At 42.8% G+C, this 16,850-nt stretch overlaps 1 protein-coding gene across 1 annotated transcript; it reads right to left on the reverse strand.

Moving 5' to 3' along the window:
* Positions 1-7,495: 7,495 nt before the first annotated feature.
* On the reverse strand, positions 7,496-12,021 carry LOC125893245 (transmembrane protein 74). The gene is made up of 2 exons (XM_049583808.1): positions 11,754-12,021; positions 7,496-11,117 (listed from the first exon to the last, which is right to left on the reverse strand). The coding sequence occupies exon 2, from the start codon at positions 11,048-11,050 to the stop codon at positions 10,202-10,204; it is 849 nt and encodes a 282-aa protein (XP_049439765.1). The 5' UTR covers positions 11,051-11,117; positions 11,754-12,021; the 3' UTR covers positions 7,496-10,201.
* Between the last annotated feature and the right edge of the window lie 4,829 nt (positions 12,022-16,850).

A 16,850-nucleotide genomic window follows, 5' to 3' on the forward strand; every position in this document is an offset into this window, starting at 1 on the left:
TTTTTGCACCAGTATTGAATCTCATAAGATGAAAAAACAACAACGTATAAAACAAAACAATATTCTGCATAGTATACAGTTAGTATTTTGAGGTATATGAATACAATTTACCAATATAATATACTAATATTTAATAATAGTAGTTCAGCTCATAGGGACCTTGGCTGGGAACCGTAGGGTCGCTGGTTCAAGTTCCTGTCTGCATCAAGTACGGAGCGTGGACTGCTCGCTGGAGAGGAGCCAGCTCACCTCCTGGGCACTGTCGTGGTGCCCTTGAGCATGGCACTGAAACCCCAACTGCTCAGGGCACCTGTCCAAGGGCACCACCCTCACTCTGCCATCTCTTCATTTCATGTATTTATAGGTCCTGTTTGTGCATGTGTGTGTATTTCGGGCCTGTGTGTATATGACAACAGAGTGACAAGATTGAATTTCCCCTCAGGGATTAATTAATTCTTCTTCTTTTTCTTCTTCTTCTTCTTCTTCTTCCTTCATATGTTCTTAGTCACTGTAATTAAAGTTTTGAATGCAGGACTTTTACTTAAAGGTACACTATGCAGGATTGTGAGTTACTGTTTGTAGACCTGCTTGCCGGCAAAAGTGAAAGTAAAAGCCAACCCCACATTTACTCTTGTTTGGTGTTTCACCTTGCTATATTTGCTTTTTTTTAAAGGAGTGATATGTAAGAAATATAAAGCAAATAGTCATAAAATCCTCCTAATATGTCACAGAGACTAAGGAATAATGCTCATATAACATACTGATCTCACCAACAACAATAGTACAGCCAGAATATTTGCATTTAAAAAAAAAAAATTACGGTCCGCAAATCATGTTTATGTTTTGAATTTGTGGTTTGGCCTGTTGCGCCACCCACCGCCGTCTACCAGTCACGCAGTCAGTAGAGTCTCAGCATCAGTTACAGTTACGACTGAGCTACAGCAGCATGGCAAGCAGCATTAGCAGTGTCCTAGTACATAGCATTAGCAGCCGGCTCCTCATGAGCTGTATCCCATCAGCAGCGTTAGCAGCAGAGAAGCCGGACTTGCTTAAACGGTCCGCTGGAAAACTGAAGATCAAGGACGCGGCGACGCAGCCCTGCTACGGCAGCCAGCCGTGGGCAAACAAATCAGTCTCCAGCGTGCCACTGTCCAGCAACCTCGAATCTGTAGGGGAGGGGGGGCAGACACGACTCACGGCAGTATTTTGAATTTGAGTGCAATAACTGTTTTGGCCACATTCTTACATACAGCGCCTTTAAAGGCACTGACTCTTTAAGATCCCTGCTACATACAGTCTGGCACCTGGTTGCTACCTTATTATAAATCCCCAACCTCACCTGAACGATCTGGGCGTATACACCTATAAACATCCTGTACACAAAAAATAAGAAGAAAATACAAGCAGAGAGCAGAGTCTTTGCAGAAAAATACATCACCACATACTTCTAGTGGGTCATAAGTGATGACTGAGAGGGATTACTTCTGTGAGTCTATAAAAAAAAATGCTGTGTAGTATATCTACCGAGGTTTTAGTTAAGTATTTTTACATTATGGCACTGCTACCTCTGTGAAGTAAAGGATCTGAATACCTCCTCTACCAATAATCTATATTTTGTAAGGTAGGTTTGTTTTTTTATTTGGACTCTGACCGTTTGCAGTAGCCCAGTTTACCCACAGAGATCGATAAAATGATTCCCATCTTATCTTGAGAAAAGCATACCACTGAACTCTGTGTGACAATGTGCATACAGGCATGCAACCGTATGTGCATGTGTCTGAGTGTGTGTATGTGCATATGTGAGAGTATACATGTGTGTGCTCCCATGTGTGTGTTCACCCGTCAGCATCCCCCCTCTCCACATCCTGTTGTCTCCACCAGCCAGTATCATCTCTCAGCAGTCCAATGCTCACTGGTAACACAACACTGGAGGCAAATGAAATGCAGCGCAGACAATCAGCTCTGCAGCGCCTGCTTTTGGTCTCGGCCTCAGACCCAACACCGCCGCTGACTGCGTACACAGCCTATCCTCCATCTGCTGCCGGACTTAGACTAAACACAGCGTACTGTTGCGAAGCCAGTTTTTCCTCCTTGAGCTGGAATATGCAAACAGACACATGCACACAAACACATTTCATGCATATAGAAATAATGATATAAGTTGTGTTAAACCCAAGTGGGTGCAGCCAACAAACTACAGTTTTTCTCTAAGCACAAGCTGAATAAATGTCAACCTGAATGGCAAGGAACACTGGTCAAAATATAAATCACATTACAATGGCAGTGGCATTTTTGTCATTCCTTTATGACTGTGGCATTCATGTTCTTGCAAAGGTCAGCACTGATTCCAATCTGCCAATATTGCTAATTTGAATTTAAAAGGTCAGATTTTGCTGTTTTAAGCCAGGCTGAAGGCATGGCTAAAGGGATGGGACAAGTGTGTCAGTCCATTACTATGGCTTCAGACTAAGATATCTCAAAAACTGTTGGATGGATTGTTTGAAAGTTTTGCACAGGCATTATAGTCTGTGAAGGATAAAGACAACTGGCACTGATGATCCTCTGAGGTTTACTCTACTGCACCATGAGGTTTGGCATTTTGTGTTTTTAATGAGTTAGTGGATAGATTGCCATTTTGTACAGATATCTATGGTACCCAAAAGAAACATACTAATCCTAAGGACTTCATCCCCTGACATTTCCTGTAGTGCCACTGGCCAGTCAAAATTTCTCCTTTCCAGTGAAATATTTTAGTAATAACTGGATGGATTGACATGATATTTTGTACATTCATATTTCACAGATGGTGTAATGACGGTGGTGATTGATCCCTTATCCTTTTCTCTAGCACCGTCTCAACTACGATGATCACAACTTGTAGTGCCCTTTGACAAGTTTTAATAAACAGACAAAGTTAGCTCTCATAAATATCATCTATGCTAACCAATAGCCTGCCTATCTGTCTAAATCCAGATGTTAACCATACTTCTGTTAATGAACAATGCTAGTTGTAGTTTCCTAACTGTGAAGTTACATCAAGTTCTACAATCAACCTGGTCTCAGTCCAAAGTCATCAAAATCCAGCACTTGAGCAGTGACTTGCAGCATCAGACACTGACGAAAAAACCTTCCTTTAGGGTCAGCATGATACGCGAGCAGTGTCAGAGGGAAACATGGTGGGACGACAGTGAAAGTTTAAGCGGCTTAACTCCGATAACTCTGGTGGGCAGGTCCAAGAAACACAGACTTTAACCCGGGAGAGTGGTGCTCGTGTCCTGTAAGATTATTAAGCCAAACCATGTTCTTTTTCCTAAACCCAACCACATGCTTTGTTGCCTAAACCCAACCATGTGTGATGTAGTGGGTTTTTTGAAAGACACTGTAGGTAAGTGGTAAATTTCCTGTGAAAACATAAGTCTATTTTGAACGAAGACGATGCATGTAACAGGCAGAACTTGATACGGCGTCCCAGAACGTCAACAACCAACGCACCCAGGGTACCTTGCGTGTCATATCTGGATGTAGAAAGTCCATGACCAAACACTGATATGTGACAAGGTCTAAGTGAGAATGTGTTGCTGCAGTTTCTTTTGTGAATGCTAGGTGTCACTATAATTATGTGTAGATTGCTCGTGTGCTCTTTATACAGACACTAGACATGACAGTGAAAAGAAACAAAAAGTGGACTGTAAATGCAGGAGATTCTAACCAGTGTTGCAGTGGAATGGCATCCCTGGTGTGCAGCAAAGTTTGGGAGTCTGGAGGAGAGGCTGTGAAACTGCAATGTATAAGGCATCAGAAAGCACCTGTGAAAACGACAGATTTCATCCAATCAAGAACGTTTAATCACTGAAGTTTGGGGCTTTCTCGATGGCAACTGATGCACGAGGGACATCATCCACCGCTCAGATGTGCACAGGCAAAGTCATGAGACAATTCTGCACCTTGTTTCTGTGGTTGATCTCACTGGACAGAACAGCTCGCAGGGAAAAGACAGACTTGTGTTGCAAATGTATGTACACATGAAATGATTTGCTTTGGATCTGTCTGAGAGGCAAATAAGCGATGGCAGTGCTGCACACTTCCCAACTCTGTGTCGCTGAGCCTAAGTATAGCCTTCCAGAACTGCTAGCATGGCTCCAGAGTTTCAGTTTACTTATTTATTCAGCTCCACAGAGGTTTAACTCAGCCAATGACACAGTTGTCTTTGAAGAAATGTCTGTAGAAAATAAAATGCACAGACAACCATAATGTATTTTAGGTATGCATGTGTCAGACTCCTCAGCGTGCCTCTCCATTGCATTCTGTTGTTTAGACATTAAAGGGGGGGGAGATAAACAAGCTGTTTTTTTGGCTTGCTGGTGTCTTTGTAAAGGCCACATTCTAGCCCACTTACAGTATTTACTGCAGCAAAACTAGCAAGCAATCATTATTTGCTGTAATTAGAGGTAAATGCATAGGCATAATGGGGGAAACAAGCTACACGGGAGGCCATGCATGACGAATAACTACATTAGCAATTTGATACAAATTAAATCAATGGAGCCCAGCAAGACTGTGTGATTTACAACAGAAGGGACTAAACAGCGAGGTGATCAAGAGGTGAACCAAGCTTGTGATTTGTTTGTGCAACATGTCGACATTACCCCACTCTGCTAAGCTGGGGAGGCATTCAGCTCATTGAAAATATGATGGTAATATTATTGTGAAAGCAGCCACTGTGTAACCACATCACTGTGCAGGAGCACGGCCTCTGCCATCGCAAACAGCCCATTTTAAAATTCACTGTAGCGGATGATCACAGAGGCTGAGAGAAACAGAGAGAGAAATGTAACCTGTATTGCCTTACTGCAGCGGTTGAGTGGTTTTCACTGTAAGATTGATCCAAGCGATCACCTCATTTCCTCTCTCATCTACCATAGCGGCCAAAGCGCTTGATAGTTTATCCGTCTGAGAAAGTGATTTTAAGGTGCCAAGTACAACACAGGAAATGATTCGGCAGTCGTTCTCGTGTCTGGTTGAAGTGGGCCTGATTACCGGCATCGGGGAGGTTGACCAGCGAGCAAGTGACGAAGCGATTCTGAGGACTGTTTCAGGGTCAGCCATGCAGATCTCAGCTGACCAGGGACGTAAATCGATTTGACACGGAGCCGTAGTTGCAGTCCTTTCTTGTAAGAATGGGGTTTTGTTTTACTACGTGGAATAGGAAACTGCTGAACCACGGTGGATTTTAAAATAGCATGGCACAAGAGTAAGGAAAGGACAAGACAGTACTGATGAAGAGGAGGCATCTAATAATAAACTGAAGAAAACACACACAGGCGGAATTAACTTATTTTTGCTTTAATGTTATGTAAAAGTGAAACCACGGGAAAGGGCTCGGACAGAGTGGAACAAGGATGTTCTTGCAGGCAAAATGTAAAACAGCCTGGCTAAGTGCATCCTGAGCAATGAGCTTTGTGGACTACATTTACAATACAATGAGCTCTCCAAAAATCCAATATGCACATTGACTAAAAATATCCTGTCTGAGCAAGGCAGGGGAGGGAGCAACCAAGAATGAAGTCATATCCCTGAGGAGTTTGGCTTTAGTCTTCCCCTCCAAAGCAATCAATCGAAGTGGAAATCTTTTTTTTTTTTTTGGCTTCACTATCCACTGATAGATGGAGGGCAAACTCACCACAGATATGAATATATCTAAAATGTATGACCAACAAGAGGCAGTTCTTTCTACTTTTAGCCTAAAGCCTGAGTGCACACGCACCTGCACACTATTAAAGGAATGGTTTGACATTTTGCTTGATGTGATCATTCACTCTCCTCTTATTAACAGTTAGATAAGAAGATTGATGCCGCTCTCATGTCTGTAAACTAAATATGAAGCTACAGCATTTGAATTTAAACGCTGCCAGGTGTTTATATGTCTGTCTGTCTCTCAGTGGACAGATTTTGTCATTGTGATACCGCTCCAACCAATTAATATAATATAAAATCTACAATGAGAAATTTAGGCAGCACTTTTGATTCTCAATTTCATTCTAAACCACCACATTTTCAACCACAATTCTTGATACTTCCACCTCCGAAATAAATCAGCTCTGTCTTTTCCTGAGCTAGAAAGACTTATTCATGCATTTGTATTCTCGCGCCTCGACCACTGTAATGCACTGTTCCCATGCCTCAGTAAAGCTTCAGCAGCTCAGATTCAACTAGTGCAGAATGCTGCAGCTTGTATTTTAACTGGGACAAATCGTAGGTCACAGAATTAGGTGTAGGTCCCCAGTTCTCACCTCCCTCCATTGGTTGCCAGGTAACTTCTGAATTGATTTAATATAATTTTAATAACTTTTAAAGCTCAACATGGTTTAGCCCCTAGTTACAGTATATAGCTGAGCTTCTGACCTGAGATCCTCCAGCCTACTCTCACTCATCGTCCCTAGGTCAAGGCTGGTAATTACAGGTGACTGGGCTTTTCACATCAAGAACCCAAGGCTCTGGAATTCTCTGCCTGAGGGAATTAAAATAGCTACAACATTACTTGTTTTTAAACCACTGCTTAAAACATAATTTTAAAGGAAAGCTTTCCCTTTAATGCCTGATTTGTACTTTTATGATGTTATTTTGTGTTTTATTTCCTTTTGTTCTGTTTTGTCTATGTACACACTATGTTCTTAGCTCTTATTGTTGTTTAAAATATTGTATGTTATTGTTTTCTTATTATCATGCACTAGCCTGTTTGAAGCACTTTGTAACTTTGTTAAGATAAGTGCTACACAAAATATTATTATTATATTACTTGTTTTAAGTCATGGATTACTGTATTGCATTATTCTAGTTTTTTTACGCTGACGATTAACTGGCAGAGTTTCATGCCTATCTAAGCCACAGAGGTCATGTAACCCTCTCTATGGGAAAATGACTTTTACTTTTGAAACAAGGGGTACTAAGATAGCTTCTCCACTTCGCAACTTCATCAGTGAGCTTTACAGGTGTTAGCAGGCCATTTTGTTAACTTCCAACAGAGCCTGCCTCGTTGTTTCTCCCTTTCCATTGTTTATGCTAAGCAACGCTAAGCTGATGTCTGTAGCTTCATATTGAACACACATGAGAGCGGTAAGGATCATCTCATCTAAGATCTAATAAGCACATTTCCCAAAACTATTCCTTTCACTCCTGCTTCATATATAGTATGTCAGTGTTACGTAGCTTCCTCTTACTCTGGCTGTCTGCATTCTCCAGAGACTTTTATTCTTCCCAGTGTGGAAAAGCCTATTTAAACCATCTTTGGAGACTAAACGTCTCCATAGAAACTCTTTGATATGAATTTTTTTAGGGTCAGCAGCTGTTTAATCTGAGGTGACACACAACACCTAAGCAAAGTCATATAAATACTCACACACTCGTGCACACTTTGAGTATTAGCATCAACAAGATGCAGGAGTGTAATAACACTTCTGGGAAATTAGCTGATGGCAGCAGTTAAGCTGCTCTCCGGCCTTACCTGAAGGGATCGACTTACAGAGGAACCAACCAAATATCAATAAGGGTGATTTAGCTGTGCACTGCTCAAGGATAAAGAGCTTATGCATGAGACCTCTGGAAATACACTTGAGCTTGGCATGTAAAATGCTGTCGCTTCAAGCAAATCCCTGATTAAATCCCCCAAACACGTTTAGTTGGCTGTATGAGGGGAAGCCTGGTGTTGGTTGTGAGGCACGGTGCCAACCACGGAGGAGGACAGAAAGACAGAGAGAGGGGGGAGGAAAGTGTATGTTTGAAAATCTAGTGTAGTGCATTACATGCTGCAGATGAGTCTGTTTGAAGTCTTCAATGTTAAAGGCTTCCCTCGGGCATTTATGATCCTCTGTGTGTCACAAGAGTGGCATTCTCACAGATGATGCCTCCTCTGAATATGACTCTGACGCTCAATGAAAAGCACTGATGCACTGCATCTGTAATGTTGCCATTATATTGCTGGAGTTTGAATTAATTCCTCAGTATTATCCTATGGAATATTTGGCATTGGCAGCATTGTTGTTGGCTGCCCTCTGAGCAGTGAACAAGTTTAATTTTACATGAATTTATTGGTGAGAGGGAAAGGAAAAAGGAAGCAGTGAGAAATGTCCAGCACATGGGTGTCGCACCGCGTTTCCACGGCCAACAACACCAGGAAAGCTCGCTAAATGAGGTATGGCTTTAACATCTGTAATAATGGTTGTGGATTTACAGCTTCTGTGAAGAGAACAGACAACACTGCCTCATATGGATCATTAACTTTATTACCTTTCCTGGAAATCTCTTCATTTGGCATTTCATTGCCATTTCAGGACGTAACGGTTGCTTTTCAGGGATGCACACACACTTGTCAGCTCTGTGGTCACAGACTCAGAAGATGAAAAGCTGCAGTGACACAAACTTGTATTAGTTCATTGCTGCCACTGATGATTTCTAATGACAATGCTGGCTGAATAACTCATTAGACTCCAGTGATCCGGTCTTTTCATTTGAAACACACTGCTTCATCTGCACTGACTGGCACATAGAATACATAGATATGCTGTGACAGTAGAGGTAATGCAACTGAATGAAAGCACAGCTACGGTGTGGCCTCGAGCTGTTTACCATAGAGTAATCAGCCTACGCATCTCATTAACAGAGACTGACTCATGTCGTTCTGAATGTACGCCTTGAAATAGGGTCACACAGCTCAAAAAAAGAAAGGAAAGCGAACCAAGGTAAGAGTGACACTGCATAAGAATCATTAGCACTTGTCTTGCGGAATGCAGCGTTTAGCTTTGTATATGAATATATGCAAATATATGAACGAATTCCAGCGGTTCATGCATGATTTATAAGCCTTACAGGGTAGCCTACACGAAAAATGTTTTTCAATACTATTTCATTCTTTATTCTTTTCTGCAGGCCTCTTCAGACAGCATTAATAACCTCCAGGGAGAAAGAGGAGGTTGCTTTCACACGGACTTAGCAAAGACAGAAACTTAAAGCTTCCCCCACCGAGAAAAGAAAGTTGGTTTCTGACTTGCCTGGACACTGTGGCATTAACATTTTTAGCAAGTCTGCACACGATAAACCTCTTTCCTTAAGCTTTCTGTGTAATCAGCAATAATTTAGTCAGCAAATCACCATGATAACATCAAATATAACCTTTTAAAAAGACTGATACCTCACTTTGGAAATGTAATTAGCACTTTGAAGTAGTGAAGGCTTAAGGTTTTGGAAGTAGGGCAACTCTTTCATGTGTGATTAGGCGTTCTTAACTCCGTCCTCACGTAGAGAGAAAAAGAGAATGAAAGGAGGCAGGTGAGGAAGAGGCTCATCAACCATGAAATGTCACAGGCACTTGGCTGTGGTCATCCAGGACCCTTTTAATGTGAATATACAGTGTTCATAGGGTGAGGAGAGCACCGGAAAAACCGTAAGGGGAAAAGAAAGTCTCCTCCAGGAGAGAGAAGGTGAAGGAAGGAGGAGGAGAAGAAGAGCAGAGAGGATCAAGCCAGTGCAGAGGAGGGTGAACAGTGTGTGTCAGCGCTGTCGAATGCAGTCAAATTGCACAGTACAATCAAACTGACGTGGAGCTTTGGCTCAGATGCACGAAGCCGGGCTTACTGGCTTACCTCAGCACTGCACCAGAGTGACTGTCACTGGATATTACCATGTGGACCACTGAGCTGACTCTCCCACATCAAAGTGGACAGGGACAGCTTTACATCTCCCCCTTTACTCCCACTCTCCTGCCCTGCGGACACACACTTCCCTTACTTCCTGAAATACGTCCGTGCACAATTTCGCATTAAATATGAATAGCCTTAATAATAAATGGAAGCTCTCAGAGATTGCATCCTGGGTACAGAAAAATGTGATCCAGTGTTTGTGACACAAAGCTCTTAACATTCTCCCTCATCACTTTTATGGTTTAGTGCCTTTATCATTTGGGAGCCATTTGATACCACATAACGTTTTTCTTTTTCTGGCAATTCCTCACTTTGCATTCGAGTGCTTTTCTTGTCCCTTCTGTTTGGATATACAGTATTCAAGCTATTTCTACAGTATATGACAAAATGTTGCAGACTTACACTTTGAATGTATGAATACAGTTTTAGGCTACAGTATGTTAGAGAATGTGTGTGAATGGCATTAATTCCTCAGTTATACACAAAAGGTTTGCACACAGAGCAGCAATTTAAGCCAAAGTTTCCTCTATTTCCTCTTCCAGGGACAAGTGCGCAGAAGAGTGGCTGGGGCTGGATCTGGTTTTCAGGCTGATGGAGCCATACAGTTTGGCTGATCGCTTGGAATAAGCGATGACCTTTCGCCTGTACATCTCCCCCTTCCACATGGAGATCATGAGCAGCGTGGAGAGCACCACGCCGCCCAGCGTGAGCAGGCACAGTCCCGCTATGACGCACCGATCCAGGTGGGCACCTATCCGGGCGCTCTCCATCTCCAGCCTCTCCATCTCCCTCGCCGACACGCTGTCACGGTCCACCACCACATCCCGAGGCACGGCGTAGGAGATGATCACCAAGGAGATCCCGGTCACTAAGAACGTGACTGCACTGATAAACCCGTAGTCTATAGAAGTCCCGGGGCCCTCCCCGAAGGAGAGATCATCCTCGGACATGAAGGAAAGCTCCGGGAAAGTCTCAGAACAAGGCTCGCCGTTGCGCACGGGTCTGTGAGTACTTTTACAACTAGTCTCCGGACTAGCCAGTCGCAGGTTAACATTCTCATCAATATAGGTGAAAGATGTCTCTAATTCCTCGTCGCAACAAACCCGGACTTTCTCCTCGCCGAGGTGACCGAGTTTAACCTCCGCGCCTCCCTTGCGCGGCGCCGTCCTTGGTGTTGCTGAATGACACCGGCCATGGCAACTGCGGGCCGGGTTACAGCCGCTCTCCCCTGGGAGCGCTCCTCCTGTTGATCCGCCCGACTTGCGGGCATGCAGCGCGCTGGAAATCCGGTCAAGGACGTCGGCAGGATCGGGCTGTTTGCCTCTCTCATCTGCAGGAAGCAGCTCCGGAGAAGCCATTCGTGTTTCACCACCCGCTGGTTCGCTCTGAGCCTTCCTCCCACGATGTTTTGCCCCCACAGCATCCCTAATAAGAGGACACACACCAGCTCTAAGTTAAAGGGTGAATCTTAATTAGATTGCCCTCATTGTAAATCGTGGAACCTTAAATCTACTGCGCAAACACGTGCGTAATTTGGAGCGATGCGCAAAATGCACGCACCTTATAGTGAGGATATACGGACATCAACAACACTTTAAAGTTGTTTAGATCGATTAAGAAAAATCCGTGGATCCTTCTTTGAAAGGCGCTTACGGTGGCTGTGATTAGCCAAATGCCTCTGTATCCAATTAGGGAAACAATCCACGTATTAACAGAGATTAAGCTATTTTGTAATTCTGTTTTGAAATGAACACAAGCTCTAAAATCAACACACAAGCAAAACTGTGCTAAACTAAATCACACAGAATATTTACATAATCACAGCTGATCTACTTCCGAACAATCACAATGAAAAGATTTCACACTACAGCTGATTTTAATACAAAACACCTCTATGATGTGTGTCGGAACACTCCTGCACACTTTATTTGGATTCAGCAGAAGACGTGAGATGCTCCTCTGCATAAGGGTGGACCAGTCATGCACAGTCCCGGTTATATCTTTTCCTAATCCCCAACAAAAACCTCCTCACACTGCACAAATACACAGAAATCAACTCACCGCGCTACTTCAGCATCGCTTCCGCCTTCTCCTCTTCATAGACACTTCAGTGGGTGAGGTCACGCAACGGGGACAGATTAAAACAGAAAGCCTTATCTGTGAATATGCTTTGAATATATTCTCTCTCTGCTCGATGCTGTGGCGGCAGGCTGCACTGAGGGGAGCTCTCTGTTAGTCCCTCCCACACACAGAGCCTCAGCTGCCCGCGCTGAAAGGAGCCGCGCTATCTGAGAGCCGATTGAGATCACGACCAGTCAGTCAACACACACACGGGATGAGGATTTGAAGGGCTGAGGGGGAACCTTGGGACCCGACGATCCGGATGGAAATATTCAAGGAGAGTTTGATGTCATAGAAATGTCAGTGTGCAACTGTAGAGCTGCTATAGAGGCTAAGAGCAGGTTAGTAGGCCATAGGACATAAAGAATACAACATAGACATAAAATAAGTCTCTATAGGAGAATTTACAGAAGCTCAAGTGCCATAAAGATTACTATACAGTCTGAATAGTCTATAGAGATCATACAGGGATGCCAGTAGATAAATACTCACGATATACAGTCAGTGACACCCAGCAGAAGTAACTGGAGGATGATAGTACTGTCTGTAGGAGGCTGTGATATGCTCATTTATCAAGTTAGTGTGAATATGTGATGATCTTGTGACTTGGCACCTAAGGCATCCACTAGCTTTTTGGGAAAGGGGCTACACAGGGCTCCAAACTTAGGCTAAATTTTGGCGAGGGAATACCATCATGGTGATTTTCAGAGAGGTCCCTTGAACTCTCATCTCAAGATATCAAGATTGAAAATGGGTTCAATTTGTACCAGCTGTGTTGGTGTTAGTCTATGCCCATGAGATAATTAGTAATATTAAGAAAAAATAAATAGGGCTGTCACATTTTGGACTGTTGACCTTTTGCTTCGTCTGCCCCTTTGTGATGGTCCGACAAGCTGTCGGAGTAAGCATGGAGCCCACACTGTAACTAACTGCTCTCCCTGAAGAAATACTTTTGGAAAAATGTGAAACAATTGCAGAGTCAGTGGAGCACAGCTGTGTTGTCGGACAGTGTCTCAGCCGAGCCGATGCTACATCATGATTAGCCAGTCTGCATCCGCAGGCGTGACTTAGCAAAGGGTCAGTTAATGGTGTTACTTTAACACAGCCATGTGTCCACCAAGCAATAATTTTTCGAGCTGAAAACGACAGTTGTGGTTCAGCACATGTAGATGTCTTCTGTGATGGATGGTCTTTGTGGTATTTCTCCCGCCCCTTCTCCACTGAGCGTGGATGGCTAGTGACATTGACAAGCACTGCTTTTTACCTAAAAGTTAAACCTTTTTTCAACTCTCATTTTCAACTGAAGATTTAACAAATAATCACAGCAGACATTCAGTGTCAGAATTATCATTGTGGATTTATTTTACTAATCTCTGAAAAGACACTGCAGTGTGAGGCTGGATTACAAAGCTTCAGAAAGGAATAGGATCATACCGAAGCCCTCATTGGAGTGGTAGGATGGCTAACGTTATCTAACGTTATCAAGCATCGTTACAGAGCTTATTAAACGTTCGTAACGTTATGTTGTATGTGACATTGTCAACTCCAGAGTTACTTTCTATAGTGTCCAGTATGTCAGATTTTTCTCATCAGCGCAATGCTTGGTGTTAAGACACACAATGCTAGCTGGTAGAGTGCATTGTGGCTGATTTAGTTAACTTGGGGTTAACATAAAGGATTTTTTCTGCATCAACTAATCGACTGGTTGAAGATCAAACAGAATTCTAGTTGACCAAGATTTCCTTTGGTTAATTACACCCCTAAAAATAAGAAATCAATGGATACCCAGCTGACACTGGGTAAGAGGCGGGGTACACCCTGGATAGGTTGCCATACTATCACGGGACTGACACATAAGCCCTGTTTCCACCAAGTAGTACAGTAAGGTTCAGTTTAGTTTGGTGCATATTTTTTCCGCTTCCACAGTGAAAAGTTGTGGATGGGACCAATGGAACAGTTCCGTTACCGTCCCCATTTTCGCTCACCCCTCTGTTGGGGTATCTAGCACACAGATCTGGCACTAAAAGGTGGAGCTAGAAACACTGCAGTCCATTGATTGGTCAATAGAGAATGGTTACTCTTGCTCAAGGCTGAGTTGTGGCTGGTTTTGAGGATTATGTAACCACTGTTCATACCGTGGAGAGTTTGACATATATCAGTAAACTGTAACTATAACATGAAAGGATGTTTTGCTGCCTCTAGCAGCAGCAGGGTGTTTGCTTGTAATGTTACTCAATGTGTGATTTAATGATGTGAGTCCATCAGCATACTTTAATTTCAACATGACAGCTCTGACCATTACTTTTTAGTTTTTATTCTCTCTCTTGGATGACATACACTTCTAGTAATGAGTGTTTTTTTTATATGTTTAAAAATATATATTAATTTCGACCTGATTATGTGAAGTGCATATATTCTAATCCTCAGTTGGAGAAATAAAAAGCATTGCAGAGCATCGTTCCTGTGGCTCTGACAACACTAAACCCCTGAGCATGCCTGAGAAGGACTAAATGTATAAACCTACTTTTTTTTAAAATTTCCCATGGAGAGACTCTCAATCTTACCTTTTGTTTTGTTCCAAAATTGTCAACATGCAACCCTGTTCTGACGTGCAGACTCTGCACAGAACTGCTCCCCCACCCAGGATTTGGACCAGGAACCCTCACATGTGAAGCAACAGTGTTAACCTCTGCACCACCACGCTGCTCCCGTGCTGTATATTGTCAGTTAATGCCATCATCATATCAGAAAAAAATCTGTCATCATATCAGAAAACTTTATCCAGCGGTGCTGTGCAAACAACATTGTCAGATCGCGTGTATCATGCACCATCTGTTCTCCTGCGCTCTCTCAGAAGATTACTGGTCACTATGTCAAAGCCATCCTAATCCATGTTTAATCTAGAGATCTGATAGGTCATCTGATCTGTGACCCTATGTAAATCTTTGGGAGGTTCATGTCATTTATTCCACAGCTTCACAGTCCATGTCTTGGTAGTATCTTTGAAGATAAGTAATAAACAATTAACACAGCACATGACCACCAGGGGAAATGGCACGTTGTAAACTAGATGTTAAGTGCGGGCCACCGTCAACCATTTAAGTGCTTAATCCCACTTTAAACTGAATATTCATTTGCTGACGGTTCCACCTTATTTAGCACAACCAGGCAGCAGCTATAAATATAGTCGCCACTTTTCCTGGAGTCCTAGTGGCTGGGTGAACAGCTTTGGCTCATTTCCCAACAAGGCTCCATTTAACAGATGAGTAAAGAGAAAGGGAGCACGAGGGAGAGAGAAGGAAAGAAAAGAGAGAGAGTCAGAGACAGACAAAGATTTACTCCACCATTTTTGTTCCAGAAATTAGTTTGCAGAGGGGGCATTGGAGACACTCCTGGGTCATTGGCTAATGGATCATAATGCTTTATGGTGTGTTTGGTCAGATTGTAGTCAACTTGTGTCGGTCTCATGCAGAGAGATAGAGAGAGGATGCTGAAATCTGACTATGCAGTTGTCTGAGGGGTAACAACAACCAACTATCAGATGCTATCTGTCTGCAACAGTGCACCACTTTTCCTGCTGGCAAGGACACCGGGTTTGGAAGAGGAGGGGCGGCTGGGGAGTCAGTGCTTTTAAAGGCTATAAATCCTCATAGTGTGTCTCCTGCCACAGGCATGAACCCACACACAGAATAGAGATTATGGAACATGGATGTAGCATTGCTTTTCCTTTACCCAGTAGCAGATACCAGGAGGTGATGGAGGGGGGGAAGAGGATGTCCCTCTACATACAGCAGTAAAAGGGAGGAGAGTATGGGACAGTGTGTGTGTGTGTGTGTGTGTGTGTGTGTGTGTGGGGAGGGGGAGCGTGAATTATGAAGTGAATTAATGAAGGAGGGAGTGACTGGGTTCACTTCACCTCCAGCTGCTCCAGGAGCTGTTGAAGCTGGTCAGTGTCCCACATTAGCAGATTGTGTGGCGAAATAGGTGAATATAAATGCGTGTAAGTGTTTGAGTGAGAAACGTGAAAAAGCCCAGAGGCTCGCTGCACCAACTCGTCTCAAGTTCAAACTCACGAATGTTCACATCATTAAATTAGAAAGGGGGAGCTCTACACAAACAAGTTCTTTAAGGTCCAGTGTGTAAGATGAAGGGGATTTAGTGGCATGTCCTTGTAAGATTTCCTTCAGATTTTTAACAGGAGCAGAATTACCCACAGTGTTCTTTTCCTCTCCAACACAAACAGACGTGGTGATTAAAAGTGGCTAAAACACTGAATAAAGCAGTTTTATGTTACAAATCAGTATTTCTCCGAAGCTGTTCTGCACATTGCAGATGGGTTGTTCGCCCAGCACCTGCTAATGTGTGATCATCTCTTGTCTCTGATAATTCATTGTGTGCTCACCTTATTTCTGATCAAGACGTCCAGGAAGTTTTTACATGCTGCTAACCAGTGTTTGGTTTGTCTGTTCTGGGCTACTGTAGAAACATGGCAGTGCAACATGGTAATCTCCGTAGATAAGGAGCTGCTCCCTATATAGATATAAACAGGATGATTCATATTTTCAGGTGATTTTAAACTAAAGAAAGAAATCATTCTTATTGCATCATATTTAATTTCTGCTAATATATCCCCCTAAATCCTACACAATGTTATTTATACCCAGTAACTGCCAATTGTAACATAGTAATACCCCATCCATATCAGAGAGGATTTATCAGCATTACCAGATTAGGATGAAATAACATTTATTTAGCTTGTGATTTTATTCAAAGCGACTCAGAATAAGTGCATTCAACCATGCTGATCTACTTCAAGTGCTACATTTAGAGACGATAAGAAATTAAAAATTCTTTCTGTTTTCTTATTTTCATTTAATTTCATTTTAGAGATCAAAAAGACTCATAAGGATGACAAACAGGGGCAAAACAACTACAAAGAGATTCAAAATGACCACAAAAAGACACAAAACAACTATAAAGTAAGTTATATCTTGCTCTTGTTAGAGAGGTAGCGGGGTCAATTCTACATGTCAGTGT

The sequence above is a fragment of the Epinephelus fuscoguttatus genome, linkage group LG8 (genome assembly GCF_011397635.1).
Source record: "Epinephelus fuscoguttatus linkage group LG8, E.fuscoguttatus.final_Chr_v1".
Classification (NCBI taxonomy): domain Eukaryota; kingdom Metazoa; phylum Chordata; class Actinopteri; order Perciformes; family Serranidae; genus Epinephelus; species Epinephelus fuscoguttatus.